Source organism: Alosa pseudoharengus, unplaced genomic scaffold, assembly GCF_046254945.1.
Source record: "Alosa pseudoharengus isolate Yale_2024_CS ecotype anadromous, Long Island Sound unplaced genomic scaffold, YU_APseudo_1.1 YU_APseudo_1.1_scf_20, whole genome shotgun sequence".
NCBI lineage: Eukaryota > Metazoa > Chordata > Actinopteri > Clupeiformes > Clupeidae > Alosa > Alosa pseudoharengus.
Genome location: NW_027468664.1, coordinates 15,872,468 through 15,885,816, shown reverse-complemented (window position 1 = coordinate 15,885,816; position 13,349 = coordinate 15,872,468). Strand labels below are relative to the sequence as shown.

At 41.2% G+C, this 13,349-nt stretch overlaps 1 protein-coding gene across 1 annotated transcript in view; it reads right to left on the bottom strand.

The window, feature by feature from the left end:
- Positions 1-9,242: 9,242 nt before the first annotated feature.
- The window catches only part of LOC143136159 (nck-associated protein 5-like), a 102,927-nt gene continuing 98,820 nt past the window's right edge, over positions 9,243-13,349 (bottom strand). The window contains exon 17 of the mRNA XM_076296693.1: positions 9,243-12,049. Within this exon, the coding sequence (XP_076152808.1) occupies positions 11,762-12,049 (288 nt within the window). The 3' untranslated portion in view covers positions 9,243-11,761. The remainder of the gene's footprint in view (positions 12,050-13,349) is intronic.

Sequence of the window (13,349 nt, the reverse complement as noted above, 5' to 3'; positions counted from 1 at the left end):
TTCAGTGATGCAGTGCTCATTGCAACTGATTCATACACGAACACATCAAATGTATAACCTTTGACATTTAGTGGAATGGTTTTGCTACAACACATTAGTATGTGTCGTGGCAATGCAATCAACAAAACCATGGGCAGTCATAGTCAGACATGCATGCATGCAAACTGACACACACATAAACACACACTCACACCTCAGGAACTAACCTTTTCGACATGAAAACAAACAAATGTCACCTCATGAAGTGTTCCTAACACACAGACCCACACACACATACAGTACACACACGCACACGCACACACACACTCACACTCACACACACACATACACACACACACAGGAAAACTCAAGTCAGTCACATTAATCAGGAAAATGCCACACCACCCCTGCACACACGAATGCATTCATTCATCTCCAGCATTTTCCTCTCCCTCCCTCTCTCTCTCTCTCTCTCTCTCTCTCTCTCTCTGTGTGTCTCTCTCTCTCTGTCTCTCTCTCTGCTGGTGCTTTTAGTGTTTGGCTTGCATCCTTTCACTGCCCTCCAAATGAAACAGATAAAAGCCTGTTGGGAGCCGCCGAGATTGGCCATGAATCTTCCAAAGCCGGCCGCGAACAAAATGCATCAAGGTAAATTAAATACGTTTCTGTGTGGCGGCACGGGAGAGGATGAACTGAAATGGATGAGAGAGTGTGTGAGAGCCTTTGGTGTCACCATGAGGAGCGTAGTTTCAGAGTTCATCTCTCTCTCTCTCTCTCTTTCTCTCTCTCTGTCTCTCTCTCTCTCTCTCTGTTTAACTTTCTTATTCTATCTCTCGCTGTGTCAGTCTGTTTTCTCTCACCTCCCATCGCCTGGGAAAGCCTCAAAGATGAAGTGTGTGGGGGGATTGTTGGTGTCTTAGGCTGTGCTGGATTTGGTGTGTCGTCCTGAGAATAATGTTGCCTTTCTCCGGTCGCTCTCCCTCTTCTTTGCTTTCCCATTTTCTCTCTTTCTCTGTCACTATTCTTTCTCCCTTTCTCCCAATCCCCTCTCTCCATTATTCTGTTTCTCTACCTCTCTTCCTCCCTAACTCTCTTTCTTTTCCCCTCTCAATCTCTCTCTCTCTCACTCTCTTGCTGTCTCCCCTCCATCTCTGTGACTCTCGTCTGCCCTCAATCTAACCCTTCTCTCTTTTCTTCTTGTTCTTTTCCTCCCTCCATCTCTCTTCTTCCTTCTCTTTCCCCTCCCCTGTTCTCTTCATTTCCTTTTTTCTCTCTCTCTCTCCTTCCATCTCTCCAGCTCTTTTCCTTCCCCTTTTTCTTCCCCTTTCTCTCTAACCCCTCTCCTCTCTTTCTCCCTCTGTCTCTCCCTCTCTCTCTTGTTTCTCAGGTGTCTCTCAGACTCAGAGGGAGGTGGGTGGGTCGGGCATTAGCGTTAGCTGCGCTGACACAGCAGCCGAATGTGCCCCACGAGTCCTTGACATCACCCCACCTCCCGTTAAATACCTATTATTTATGGCCGAGCCCGCTGCATATCTACGCACCCTATGGATCCGCTGGGGGTCAGGGTGCACTGCTGTCCATACCTTAAGCTCTTTTATGACAAAAAAAGACACAAAAGGAAGAAAACAGTATTGAAGGCAATCACTTCTTGTGTAAATTATAGCTTGAGTTATAGTAATAATTAAGCTGAATATGGTTTCGTCATTAAAATTGTAGCTTTTGATAATTTATTTTACCGTTTAAATATACTGTAGATCCAGACTATGAAAAACATTTAATGTGAAGCAGATAAGCTACGAAACATGTGGCAAATGTATGAATATTTCATGATTTTGTATACTTTTATCCAGATCCTTTCTGGTAATCATAAAAGCTTATTACTGCATTAGCACTGAGCTGCGTTGCTATGCAGTATAGACCACACTACTCAGTATAGACCAAAGCTCTGCTATCAGTCTCAGCAGCTTGTTGTTCCATCAAACTGTTTGCAATCACACATTCTAGAGTTTTCTAGAACAGTCATGTTTTCTAAATATCTTTTAAGAATTGATGTGATAGGCATTCTAGTATACTTTTAAAACAAATGTGTTGAAAACAACACAACTTGTGCTGAAATAACACATATCTGTGTCCAGATAGGGACAACACAAGATTGTGTCACTTCTTTTTTTAATTTGTTACACAAAATGTGTTGAAAAAACCCCAGAAAAACAACACAACTTGTGTTGTTTTTTTTAACAAATCTCTGTCTAGATAGGGACAACACATTTGTTTTAACAGTGACAGGTGCACAAACTTTTCTTTTTGCAGTGCTCTATTACTAATGGTTTGTTGCATTAAGCTGTTGTTTGTTGTATTATGTTTGTTGCACACGACTTCAGTGTCACACCGATAGTCCCGGTAAGAGTAAACATCGCTCATTTTCCTTAAGCTCAGTTTATCTTACACCATCTGAAAGAAAATAAGGAAAATATGTGACAAAAGAGGGCTCTGTAGACGTCTACACAGAAAGTAATGGTGATCTATGGTGTTTAACTCAGAGCAAACAGAGTTCAAGGTCACAAGATATCATCTAGAGGAAAATAAAAAGCTGTTGGTGGTTATGGACAGCTTATAAGGCTTACTCAACATGAAAGCTTTACATAGAACAACCATGAGGAATCACCCCTATTGTCAGACAAGTAATTTACTGCATACTTACAGGAGTAAGTAGCGTATACATTATGAATACCATCAGAGGGCTTTCTCAAACAGCCAATACGACCCAACCATTAAGGTCATGTGCAGGTTCCATACCACTCTCAACATGTATACACAATGACCAAGGTATATAGATCCATAAAGGAATAAAGTTAAATTATATATGCCCTTTTTGTGACACTTCTTTGAATCCATTCAGATCCATTCTAGGGTAAGCTCTATGGACAGGAGGTAAATGAGCTCAATGAAAAGCATAATGCAGTCTAATCATGTAAAAAGGCATAATAGGGCAAATGGTGAATCCAGAAAACCTCTCTATCTTTCAGCCCTGTGCATGTCAGCTACCTTGGCATCTGTATAGTCCCTGAGACTGATATTTGCCTGGCAATTATTCCAGCACAGCACTGGCTATCTGTTATGCGGCGGGCTAACGGAGCCATTAAGGCCTAATTCAATCATGTCCGTTTAAGTAGGGGTCCCAAACAAAATCAAAGCCTAATTACTTTAAAGCAACCAACCATTTCCAAACGACCATTATCAGTTTCCTCACCATCCGCCTGAGTCATAACAAACACACTTTACACAGACAGACACACGCAGTCTTTCTCTGTCACACACACACACACACACTGGAATGAGCTGGAATTAATTATCCAGCCTGATTAATTAAAATGTGAAATATTTAACATGCCAGTCAATGCCGAGCCAACCTGTAGGTTTCCAGAGCCCTGGGGCTCTTTGGAGGATGAAATAACAAATGCTCCGCTTTGAAAAGTGTTTCAGATTCATCAAATTCATATCATACTATCTGGGTGGCATTTGAGAGAGTAATATTGCAAGTCCGCCAGGGGTTTACTACACTTTGAGCACTCTTTGTTTTCTGTCAGCTTTGAGTGGGCTTTTCACAGCTGAAGTGGTGGACATGCCTTTTTGTGGGCACAGTTTCACAGTGACCTGCATGGAAATACACAGGTTTGATAGCCTACTGTTGGATCATCATAAAGCGCTTTCTATAATTAAAGAACGATTGCCACCATGTTAAAATAACTGAACCAGACATACAGTACATGGCATGCAGTAGTGACAGCAAAGCAACATTATGAAACATTGACAGGTTTAACAAATTTGACCATGACAACTTCCTGATGCTCAGGGATGTTTTTGTCTTGATCAAAAATGCATATTAAGCATGGCCAGTGTCAACATTTCCCATCTTCCTGTTTTTTCTCCCCTCAATTGACCTCATCTCTCATTTCTCTCTTGCGACCTCTCAAGCATCTTACACAGGATCAAACTCATCCTTACTGATTAAACCTCATTAGTCCTTATTAGTAATAGTACTTTGTATTTGTCCAAATCCTGTTCAAATCAAACACACCTTCTGCAACCAGCTGCCATCAAAGCTGCCCCTGAGTGTTTTTAAAGTTTGTTGTGATAACCATCGGAGGGGAAAATAACTAGAAATGTCTATCTTCTTTTAGCGGATATCTTTCTGTGAGAGATGGATAACTGTTCATATTTTATGACGCTGTTGGAAAATCGGCGCAATTAATGTCGAAATGATAACCCACTCGTCTGAAAACGGCTTTGGCATGACAATAGCAACAGCGCTCTCACGTTCTCCTCCGTTGGTTCTGAATTTACAACCAGGCACACATGCTACCTCTCTAAGCTCAGAATAACACAGCAGCGTTCGAGATAAAGTTCTGATTGGAAAGCAAGGAAGGCATGAAATATGTGTCTGCAAACGCATTTTGGTGTGTTAAAAATGGACGTCCGCTTGTCAGGGATTAATTTTCATTCTACGTGGTAAAAACCTCTGTCTAACATTAATGACATGCACGTCGGGTAAACAGATAAATGAAGTGAACAAATCCAGACGAGTCCATCTCATTTGCTGCGCTGGGCACATAGGCTACTGTCAAAAAGTATACCACGTTCATGTGTCATAATCCAGTGAGGCTGGACATGACGCCGCGGACAATTCCCTCTATGTCTGTCCACTATGGTACAAATTATGAAAACGATCCTGTAGGTTAATTTGCTTAGAGACAAGAGGCGTAATGCCTGACCATCTGTCATACCGCAACAGTCATAAGACCATGCATGCTCACATCATGCTAACTATATGATGACAGGCTGTCTTACAAGAACATGGAATACAGAAACTATACGAACTATTTCACTGGAAGTCAGCGTTTCATATTTAAACTGCAATTACCTGTTTTGAGGACGATTCCAATGAAAGTTGCATAAATCAGAAGCCGCATTCTCTCCTTGATAAAAACATCCGAACAGATGAACTTATATTACAGCCTCACAAATCCCGGTAACTTCCGCACGGCCAGCAGCGTGTGTGAGTCCATACCGAGTGAGCGCGCGGATGCGTTGGTAGCGGAGTCACAGGCGCGAGGGAACTCCAGTGGATATGACAGAAAGCGAAAAAAAATCATAAAACGCACCACGTGACGCAAGCGCGGCCAAGAATCTAAACACCAAGTAATTATCATTCCTGACATGAACTTGCATGCAATTACAATCAAATCAAACGCCACGCCTAAGAGACAGTGGTAGTACCATTACTACCTGCACCCGAATTAAAAAAGTAACCTGCATCAAACAGCCTAAAGTTAGCGGCGTGGCCCACTTGTTAAAGTCAGGTGAACTGTCCTGATGCAAGGAGGCTGATTCAGTTGCTTTTCCTAATTAAGCTTGTCCCACTCTGCGTGCCAAGCGATTTGTGCGTAATCCCCAATGTACTGAGCTTGTCTGACTGTACATTAAGCGCTGCATGGATTGACATTTTTGCATACTAGGCTGCGCACTGGGCCTGTCGGTGTGCGTCGAGGCATCTCGCAGGAAGCTTAAATGCGCGTGGCTGCATCATGTTTGACGTATGTGGGCAAGTACAGTGACCCTCTCTCTATCTCGCTCACTCTCCAAAGGAATCGTGGCTTCTTATTTGTTTAATGTATGGCTAAGTCAAGAGAGAACGACAAAGGGAAAGTGAGGGAGAGCGAGGGAGAGAGCGTGTTTGTAGTCACTCTTGACTGGGTGAATTAATTACTTTTATTTATACGCACATAATTACCCATCAAGAGACTCTAATTGTTATAAATCCCCCGCTATGTATAGAGGGAGTGCGCGCAAAGAGAGCAAATTGCCCTTGGCGAGTGAATGATGCATTGGTAAGAACGCGTTGATTTGCGAGATACCGTTCTCATTTACCACCCAATGCAAGATGCTCGACATACCCTTGGCAGCCAAGACCAACTCACTGAAACATAAGATGTTTGATAATTGCCCCCTTCAAAGACAATTCCAAGGTAAAGTGTTTTTCTTGTGTTTTTAAAATTGAGGTATTTTGTTTGTAGCCTACGCCCATTCTGGTTCCCATAATAAATCTTTGGGCACAATGATCTGCCTTTGGCACTGATACATTAGTAGTGTTGTTAACTGCTTTTAATATGAATCTTCCCTTTAATAAAACAACAAATTAGTGGGGGGATTATTTACTATTGATATATTGAACTACTCAACGCACATGTGTTACAACGAAAGAAAGAAAGAAAGAAAGAAAGAAAGAGAAGGAGAGATAGAAAAATGATTAAGGAGTGAGAGATGAATGAATGAACCAGCTGTTTTTATCAGAATAGACCTATTCAAATATCACAGATGAGTGCACAATCAGGACTTCATGAGCAAACTTTATTGCACTCTCAGTAAAGTGACTGCAAGTGGTAGGCTAAGTGAATGTTTTCTTTTCCTAAACCTAATCACTGACCAAGGCATTCCTTGCAGTCTCCTCCACCCTCCTACTGACCAATTAAATATCAACCAGATTTTCCCCTGTGTATTGAAATTCACGGAGCATTCGCGGCTCACAGCCAGAGTTTTGGTATGACTGCTAATCCTTTCCATAATCCCCAGTACCTAAAGTATGCTGTTTCATGAGTGAACGCTCAGACGTACAACCCTCTCGTAATCACCGCCGAAGGTTCAGTCCTTCGAACAGATAGCTTTGGGGAGACGGCAGAATCATTGGTGAAATCCATAAAGTTCACCTAAAATGTCTGTGAACAATGACGGGATTTCTTGAAACTTTTTTTTTTTATTATTATTATTATTTGGCCTCATCCGATAAAGCATCCTAAACGTCAGCTTCATGATCTTCACTGGTGAGCACAGTTTGTATCTGTGAAGGTCTGCGACGTCGGCCTGTTACATTTTGAACTGTCATGGATAATGATGTTAATTTCCAGGTCTTATGCAAATGGCAAACATCAAGTTGCATTAGCCGTTAGGCGTTAATATTTCTCAGAAATGAAACTTTCGGTAAGTTTTTTGAAATATGAATACATTTGTCCAACTTTGCAGACTACAGTATGGAGCATTCATATCATTTTAATAGTTTCACAGTAAGTAATATTTCACAATTTTCAGAAAAAATAACAACACTTAATTGACAATAATTATGTAATTAACCTATATGTCGTCTAAAATAAATATTGTGGGAAATAATAGTAATGTCAATCATACAGAATTACAATAGTACCATTTTGATTCTGTATAAAATTAATATGAACTGATTAATAACAACCAATAGATCAACTCTCTATATTAGGCCTATATTTAACACCTTGTGCAAACCTTCTATGTTATTAGTTTGAAACCAGCTTCAAACCAATTTGATTACATTCTAATTCAACCCTTGCTTAACCCTTGCTTAACCCAGTGCATTACTGAGGATGGTAATGTCACACAGGTAGATTCAGGTGTATGTGGTATTCTATTTATAGTCAATGAAACGTATTAAGTAAATCATGGCAATATATGACATGACAGTTGATTTTTCACTTGTGGAATTGGTATCTTTTTTGGAACACATCATATATGCTCAGTTCAATGCCTTATTTAATGTCAGCCGCTATATGAAATGAATAACTATGATAACGCCATCTTTCCCACATATATGAAGCAGATAGTCAAGAGGCCCCCAGCTATTTCTGTTGAATACTATGTTTCTGTGTGGTGCAGTGTATGGAAAGGTAGTTGTGCACTGCAAGGAGAATGGCAGGGATGCAGTATAAGGGCCAAGCTACCCTCCAGCATCTTTTGCCAAATTGGAAGAGAGGCCTCCCCTACATTCCCCTTTCTGGGTACCTGTGGACCATACAGGTGCTCTCAAATACACCTTCCCTCGCCTGCCGTGGTAGCACACTTAGCTAAGAGTTCATAAAACAATGCCGTGTCATTCAATGCTATGCACAGGTCACAATTAGATTCTGTTTTAAATGTTTGATAGTTTTTCTATATCTTGTCTTTTTAGTTTAGGAAATGAAAAGTAATATTACATGAACATTTGAATAAAGGATCATTTGAACGGTCTATTAGTGGCAGGGTTTGTATTTCTACCTTTCCATGGGGGAAAAACAAACAAAACAAAACAAAATGATGTCATGAGCACAGGAGTTCTCAGACTTTTGTTTTGAACTTGCAGTGATCACCTGCCTTGTTTTTCTGAGCACCTCAATTTATATTTCTGTGGCGATCATGACCTCATGCACAGCATTATGGCGAAGAGTCTTTTTCTTTTTAGTTTCCCCTCTATGCCAGGACGCCTGCCTCTTAAATCCATACTCCATGTGGACACTTGCCATAAGGCAATTAACCCACTGATGTACCTGTCACAGTTGAGCGCATCACATCTGCGCAAGTTTTTTTTTTTTTCCGGAGAAAAGTCATGTGGAAAATGTTTCCGTTAGATAATGTTCCTCAGACATGCTGAGTCAGCGCCGATTTCCGAAGCCAAGACATATTTTACTGTAAGTAAGACTCAAATCACCGGCCCACTTCTCTTTTGTCACTTCTCAAGGTGAAAAGAGACCTCGACTCTGGGGAATAAAAACAAATCAGAATGTGGTTTCCCCCCACGCAGTCGTCCTGTGGGAAGGAAACACAGTCAAGGCTGAGAGGAAGACGCCCCTATTGTGCCTTTCAACAGTCAGGTTGCTGTTTGTGGGTGAGCCCTCACACCTTTTTCATAGGCTCTAGCCTCTCTTCAATGGACACATTGGTTAGAAAGACCCATAGTTTCAAGCCGTAGGCCATAGGTGATTTACTCAGGGGTCCCGAGGAAGGTCTTGGACAGAAAGTTTGCAGATTAGACTAAAATATTTTGTTTTTCTTTGGTTAATCGAAGCCATAGACCATGAAATGAGTATGTGTGTGTATGTGTGGGGGGGGGGGGATGTTGTCAGTTGCAGGGGGGGCAGGGTATGTTAGCGAAGGTGGCAGAAAGGTAATAGGGCTTGTATGCTATCTGTTGCTTTTTTACTGTAAATTAGTAGTTATTGATTGCTCTATGGTGTTGTAAACTTGGTGTAAAGACATTTGAACACACACTCAGACAGACAGACAGACACATGCATGCATGCACACACACACACACACACACACACACACAGAGACACACACACACACTAATATTTGGGAGCATGGAAAAAAATATATGGTGGAGAGACTTTGAATAATTTGAAATAATTTCATCTATTTATTTATGAAATTATAAGATAAAATATAGCATTGTTGTCTAATGTAACAGCTGGAATTGCATAAATAAAAATTACCAAAGTAACACTGCTTGTAACAGATTCTCTTTCCAAAGGGAAAATCAAGGAGAAGAGTGAACATACACACCTATACAGCTTCATATACAAAAGTGGTTATAAATACTGAACAACTAGAAAAATACACTTGTCCTTTGAGAATTCACTCTGTTCGTCATTATGAAGAGTTTCATAGAAAAAAAGAGAGATAGATAGAGATAGAAAGATAAAGAGAGAGAGAGAGAAAGAGAGAAAATCAACACAGTATGCTGTTTGAATAAGCGTGAGCTGAGGTGAGCTGTGTAAAAGTTGCGTTAGTGTTTTGGCTTGATGTCTTCTACTGTCCCCTAGTTGTCTGTATCCAGATAAAGTGATGAAAGGATTGCAGCATCAGTTTCAATTTTCCAACAGAACAAAATACAACATATGAACATATTTTTTATATTCTAAATATCTACAGACCATCACAGAGTAGGGGAATCACAAAGAGCATTATGTAATCAGTATTACAGTCATACTCAGCATATAATAATAATAATAATAATAATAATAATAATAATAATAAACATCATTATTGTATCATATTATTATTATAACATTATATTATTATTATTATTATTAAGAATTTGCATACATAATGCCAATCAGTAATGCCCCAGCAACACTATTCACAGAGTAATTCATTTTTACATTAACATAACATCATTACACATGGAATGGGAAATGAGGAGTTACAAGTTAGCACGCGGCTTATGGGAAACTATGTACTGTAAGGGTTCAGATATAGTCCCTGCTTGGTAGCTAGTTCATGTTACCGTTTCAAAAAAGCATTCACTTTCATTCCACAAACTTTCAGAAAGATGTCGAAAGAGGCTGATTTTTTGTTTGTTTTTTTTATCAACAAAAAGTTGTATTTTTTTTTCTCGTCATAGATACGAAAAATAAGTTCCCTGAGCTACAGACATCAACCCTGCATTACAAGAGCTTGCGTAGAGAAACAGAGGGTGTGGACTGGAAACACACGTTAGTACTGCTCACCGGGCAGGCGGCCTCACGACCACCCCATCATTCGTTAGGTGTTGACTGATGATAACCTGACTACATGCGTCGACAAATGGGAAAAACAAATTGCACACTAAAGCGCTTGTAACATACAGTATTGTGTCCTCATACAGTAGTTTTGGATTATTTTTTTTGCATTAGTTCTCATTTCCATTGCTGAGTTTCATTGTTTTTTATTGAAGATTTCTCTTTTTTACTGTTCACCACGACCTTTAAAGTAAAAACTATGAGGATAATGTGGAGTCATGGTTTCTGAGCACACACAGTGTAGAAGACTCCCTTTGCTGTTCCTCAGGAGTCATCTTTTCTTTCTTTTTGCAGACGGGAAAGTGATTAAGTGTGTTTTTTTTCCTTCTCTCCTTCCTCCTTTATCCCCCGGTTATTTTTCACCGGTTTCAGCTGTGCGTATTGCTCTGTGCAATCAGAGGAATGGAAGCAGTAAACGGGAGAGAGACCGAACAATGAAAATATTTGTCTTTTGAAGATTTGTCATGCCAGGATACAGAGGGCCGCCACCCGGTGGTTTCCGCTGTGGTCAAGCATAGCAATGGAGACAGAGTCATTTGTTTTCAAGTTTGACAATAAAGTATTGTCTGGATTTAGTTTTTTTTTGTGCTTTCCACAGCTATTGCAAGCACAGGAGCCATTACCATTAAACTACCGGCCTACAAGCGGCGATGTAGAATGCATTTACCTCATACCTCTGAAAGCAAGACCGACCGAGAGAAAGAGATGTGGGAAACGAGGGAGGGAGGGAACGACTGATTTTGGAAATAAAGCTCTATTTCTTATATTATTATTTTTTTTTGTCTCCTGATTCTTTCGACCCCAAACAGCATCTCATTTCATATTGCAAAAAAAAAAAAAACTTTTTTTCCAGCCAGCCTATTGCTACACAGAGGATAAGGAGACAACCCCCGCATAAGGATTATGTTTCGATGGAAACTATAAATGGAGGAAAAAACAATAACGACGACAACAAAAAAGTACATCTATACCCGAAATATCCTTAGTGATCCAGTATTGCTCTTGAGAGTGTTCCATCTCTGTAGTCTCATATGTTTTTTTTAAAGCCTGATGATCTACTACTGTTCTTGTTCTCTGAAGGGGTCAAAGAGACAGAGACATCCCTTATGCAGGTAAGTGCTTGCGTTGGTTGGTTGGTTGGTTGGTTGGTAGGAGAACCACCTGAGCCCCAGGGCCCTTAGGAGTCCGGGCTCCCCGCTGGAAGTGCTCTCTGCCTGGGAGCCTTGAAGCACCATCTGTGGTCCTGAGCTGGAGCTAAGGCTTTGGGAGCTAAAGTGGGTCTCCGAGCCCCCACCCCCAGAAGTGTCTCTCAAAGCCCTGGCCGAAGGGTGGAGAGAAGGGAAGAGGGTGTTTGGGGGGTGTCTGGGTGTTGGGGAGCCTCGAGTCTAGGCCACACTGGAGCCCTGACTGGCACAGGAGGACGCGAAGCCTTCGTAAATGATGGAGTCGCTGCGCGGGGCGATGTGGTGGGGCGCCGTGTGCTGGGACGAATCAGTCCTCGTCCCCATGCCAACGCCCCCGCTGCCACCACTGCCGCCGCAGACGCTCCTGTGCAGTCGGTCAGACACAGCGGCGGTGGAGCCTCCCAGACAGCTGAGGGACTCCAGGGGGATGCGCGAGAAGCCCTGCTGGGGCCCTACGGTGGCCGACGCCCTTTCAGGAATCTTCCATTTCTGCATGGAGACACAGAGAGAGCAATAAGTAATGTACATAAGTACATAAGTACATTTTGATTATATAGCACATTTCAAACCAAGGTGCTTTATAAAAGGTGCCAAACACTACATGCATACAAAGCCAAATGCAAAGTGAAAAAAGTGAGTTTTAAAGCTAAAAAAAGTTCTAAAAGCACATCTGAGGTCATTTGGGTGACGACAACACAAACAACATTCATAATAAATCAATTAAATTAAAATTCAACTCTATGAATGGAAAGCACTTGTTATATAAACTGTACCATAATATATTCAAAACAACTCCTAGATATATGTGCATAGGACTACAGTCAAACAATATGAAATGAGATGGATTGATGAAGACAAGCATACACAAACTCATAAATGTACACTTAGAAGGGACTAACCCATGCAATACTTTTGGAAGTTTAAGATTGAATTGATTTATTTATTTTTGCATACAACTTCAAAACACCAAGAGCATAAAAAAGCCTTCATCAGCATTCAACACCTGTACTTGTTTGTATGTCCCAAAAAGCTTTCAGCACGTGTTGCATCTAATGAGTACTGATAAAAATGCTCTATGTCTTCTTGTGTTGCCACTTGCTTGTGATGATAACCTCAAGTTCTAACAATTTCCCGCTTGGGTCCGATCGCTAATATTTGTTGTATCCAAAAGACTGTCCTAGCAGCCACAGCTTGAAAAGGAATGAGTTATTATTATCACTCTGTGCGGGTCTAACCTCCTCGGTGTTTTATCATTTTATTTATACTCCATCGGAAATTAGTGTCCCTGCACTGAGGGGAAAAAAATAAGTCATCAATATGTCAGGAAAATCTCTCAAGCCTTTGCATAATGCATTGGAGACTGAGAAAGGGAGGATATCGCAGCTTCTGGCAATGATGAGCCTCAGAATGATTTATTGGGGTATTTGTCCACGTAGTTGGGCCGTAAGAACACCCAAAATGGCCTCGGTGAGAGGCACCCGTACACATCTAGCATCAGACAAGAGGAGGCTTTCTCCATGTGGCGGCTCTGACACGAATGATTACATTTTCTGTCAGGCGCCGTTGGAAATTTCAGGGCTTTATGGATTAGTTCCATCATATTCCTGACCGTGGGAATAGGGGGAGCGGGCCAGAAAAGTGTCAAGAGAGAGAGAGAGAGAGAGTGAGACACAGAGAGAGAGAGAGAGTGAGAGAGAGAAAGAGAGAGTGAGAGAGAGAGAGAGTGAGAGAGAAAGAGAGAGTGAGAGAGGGAGAAGGAAAGGCGGAGGCAAGGAGACAAAATGATGAG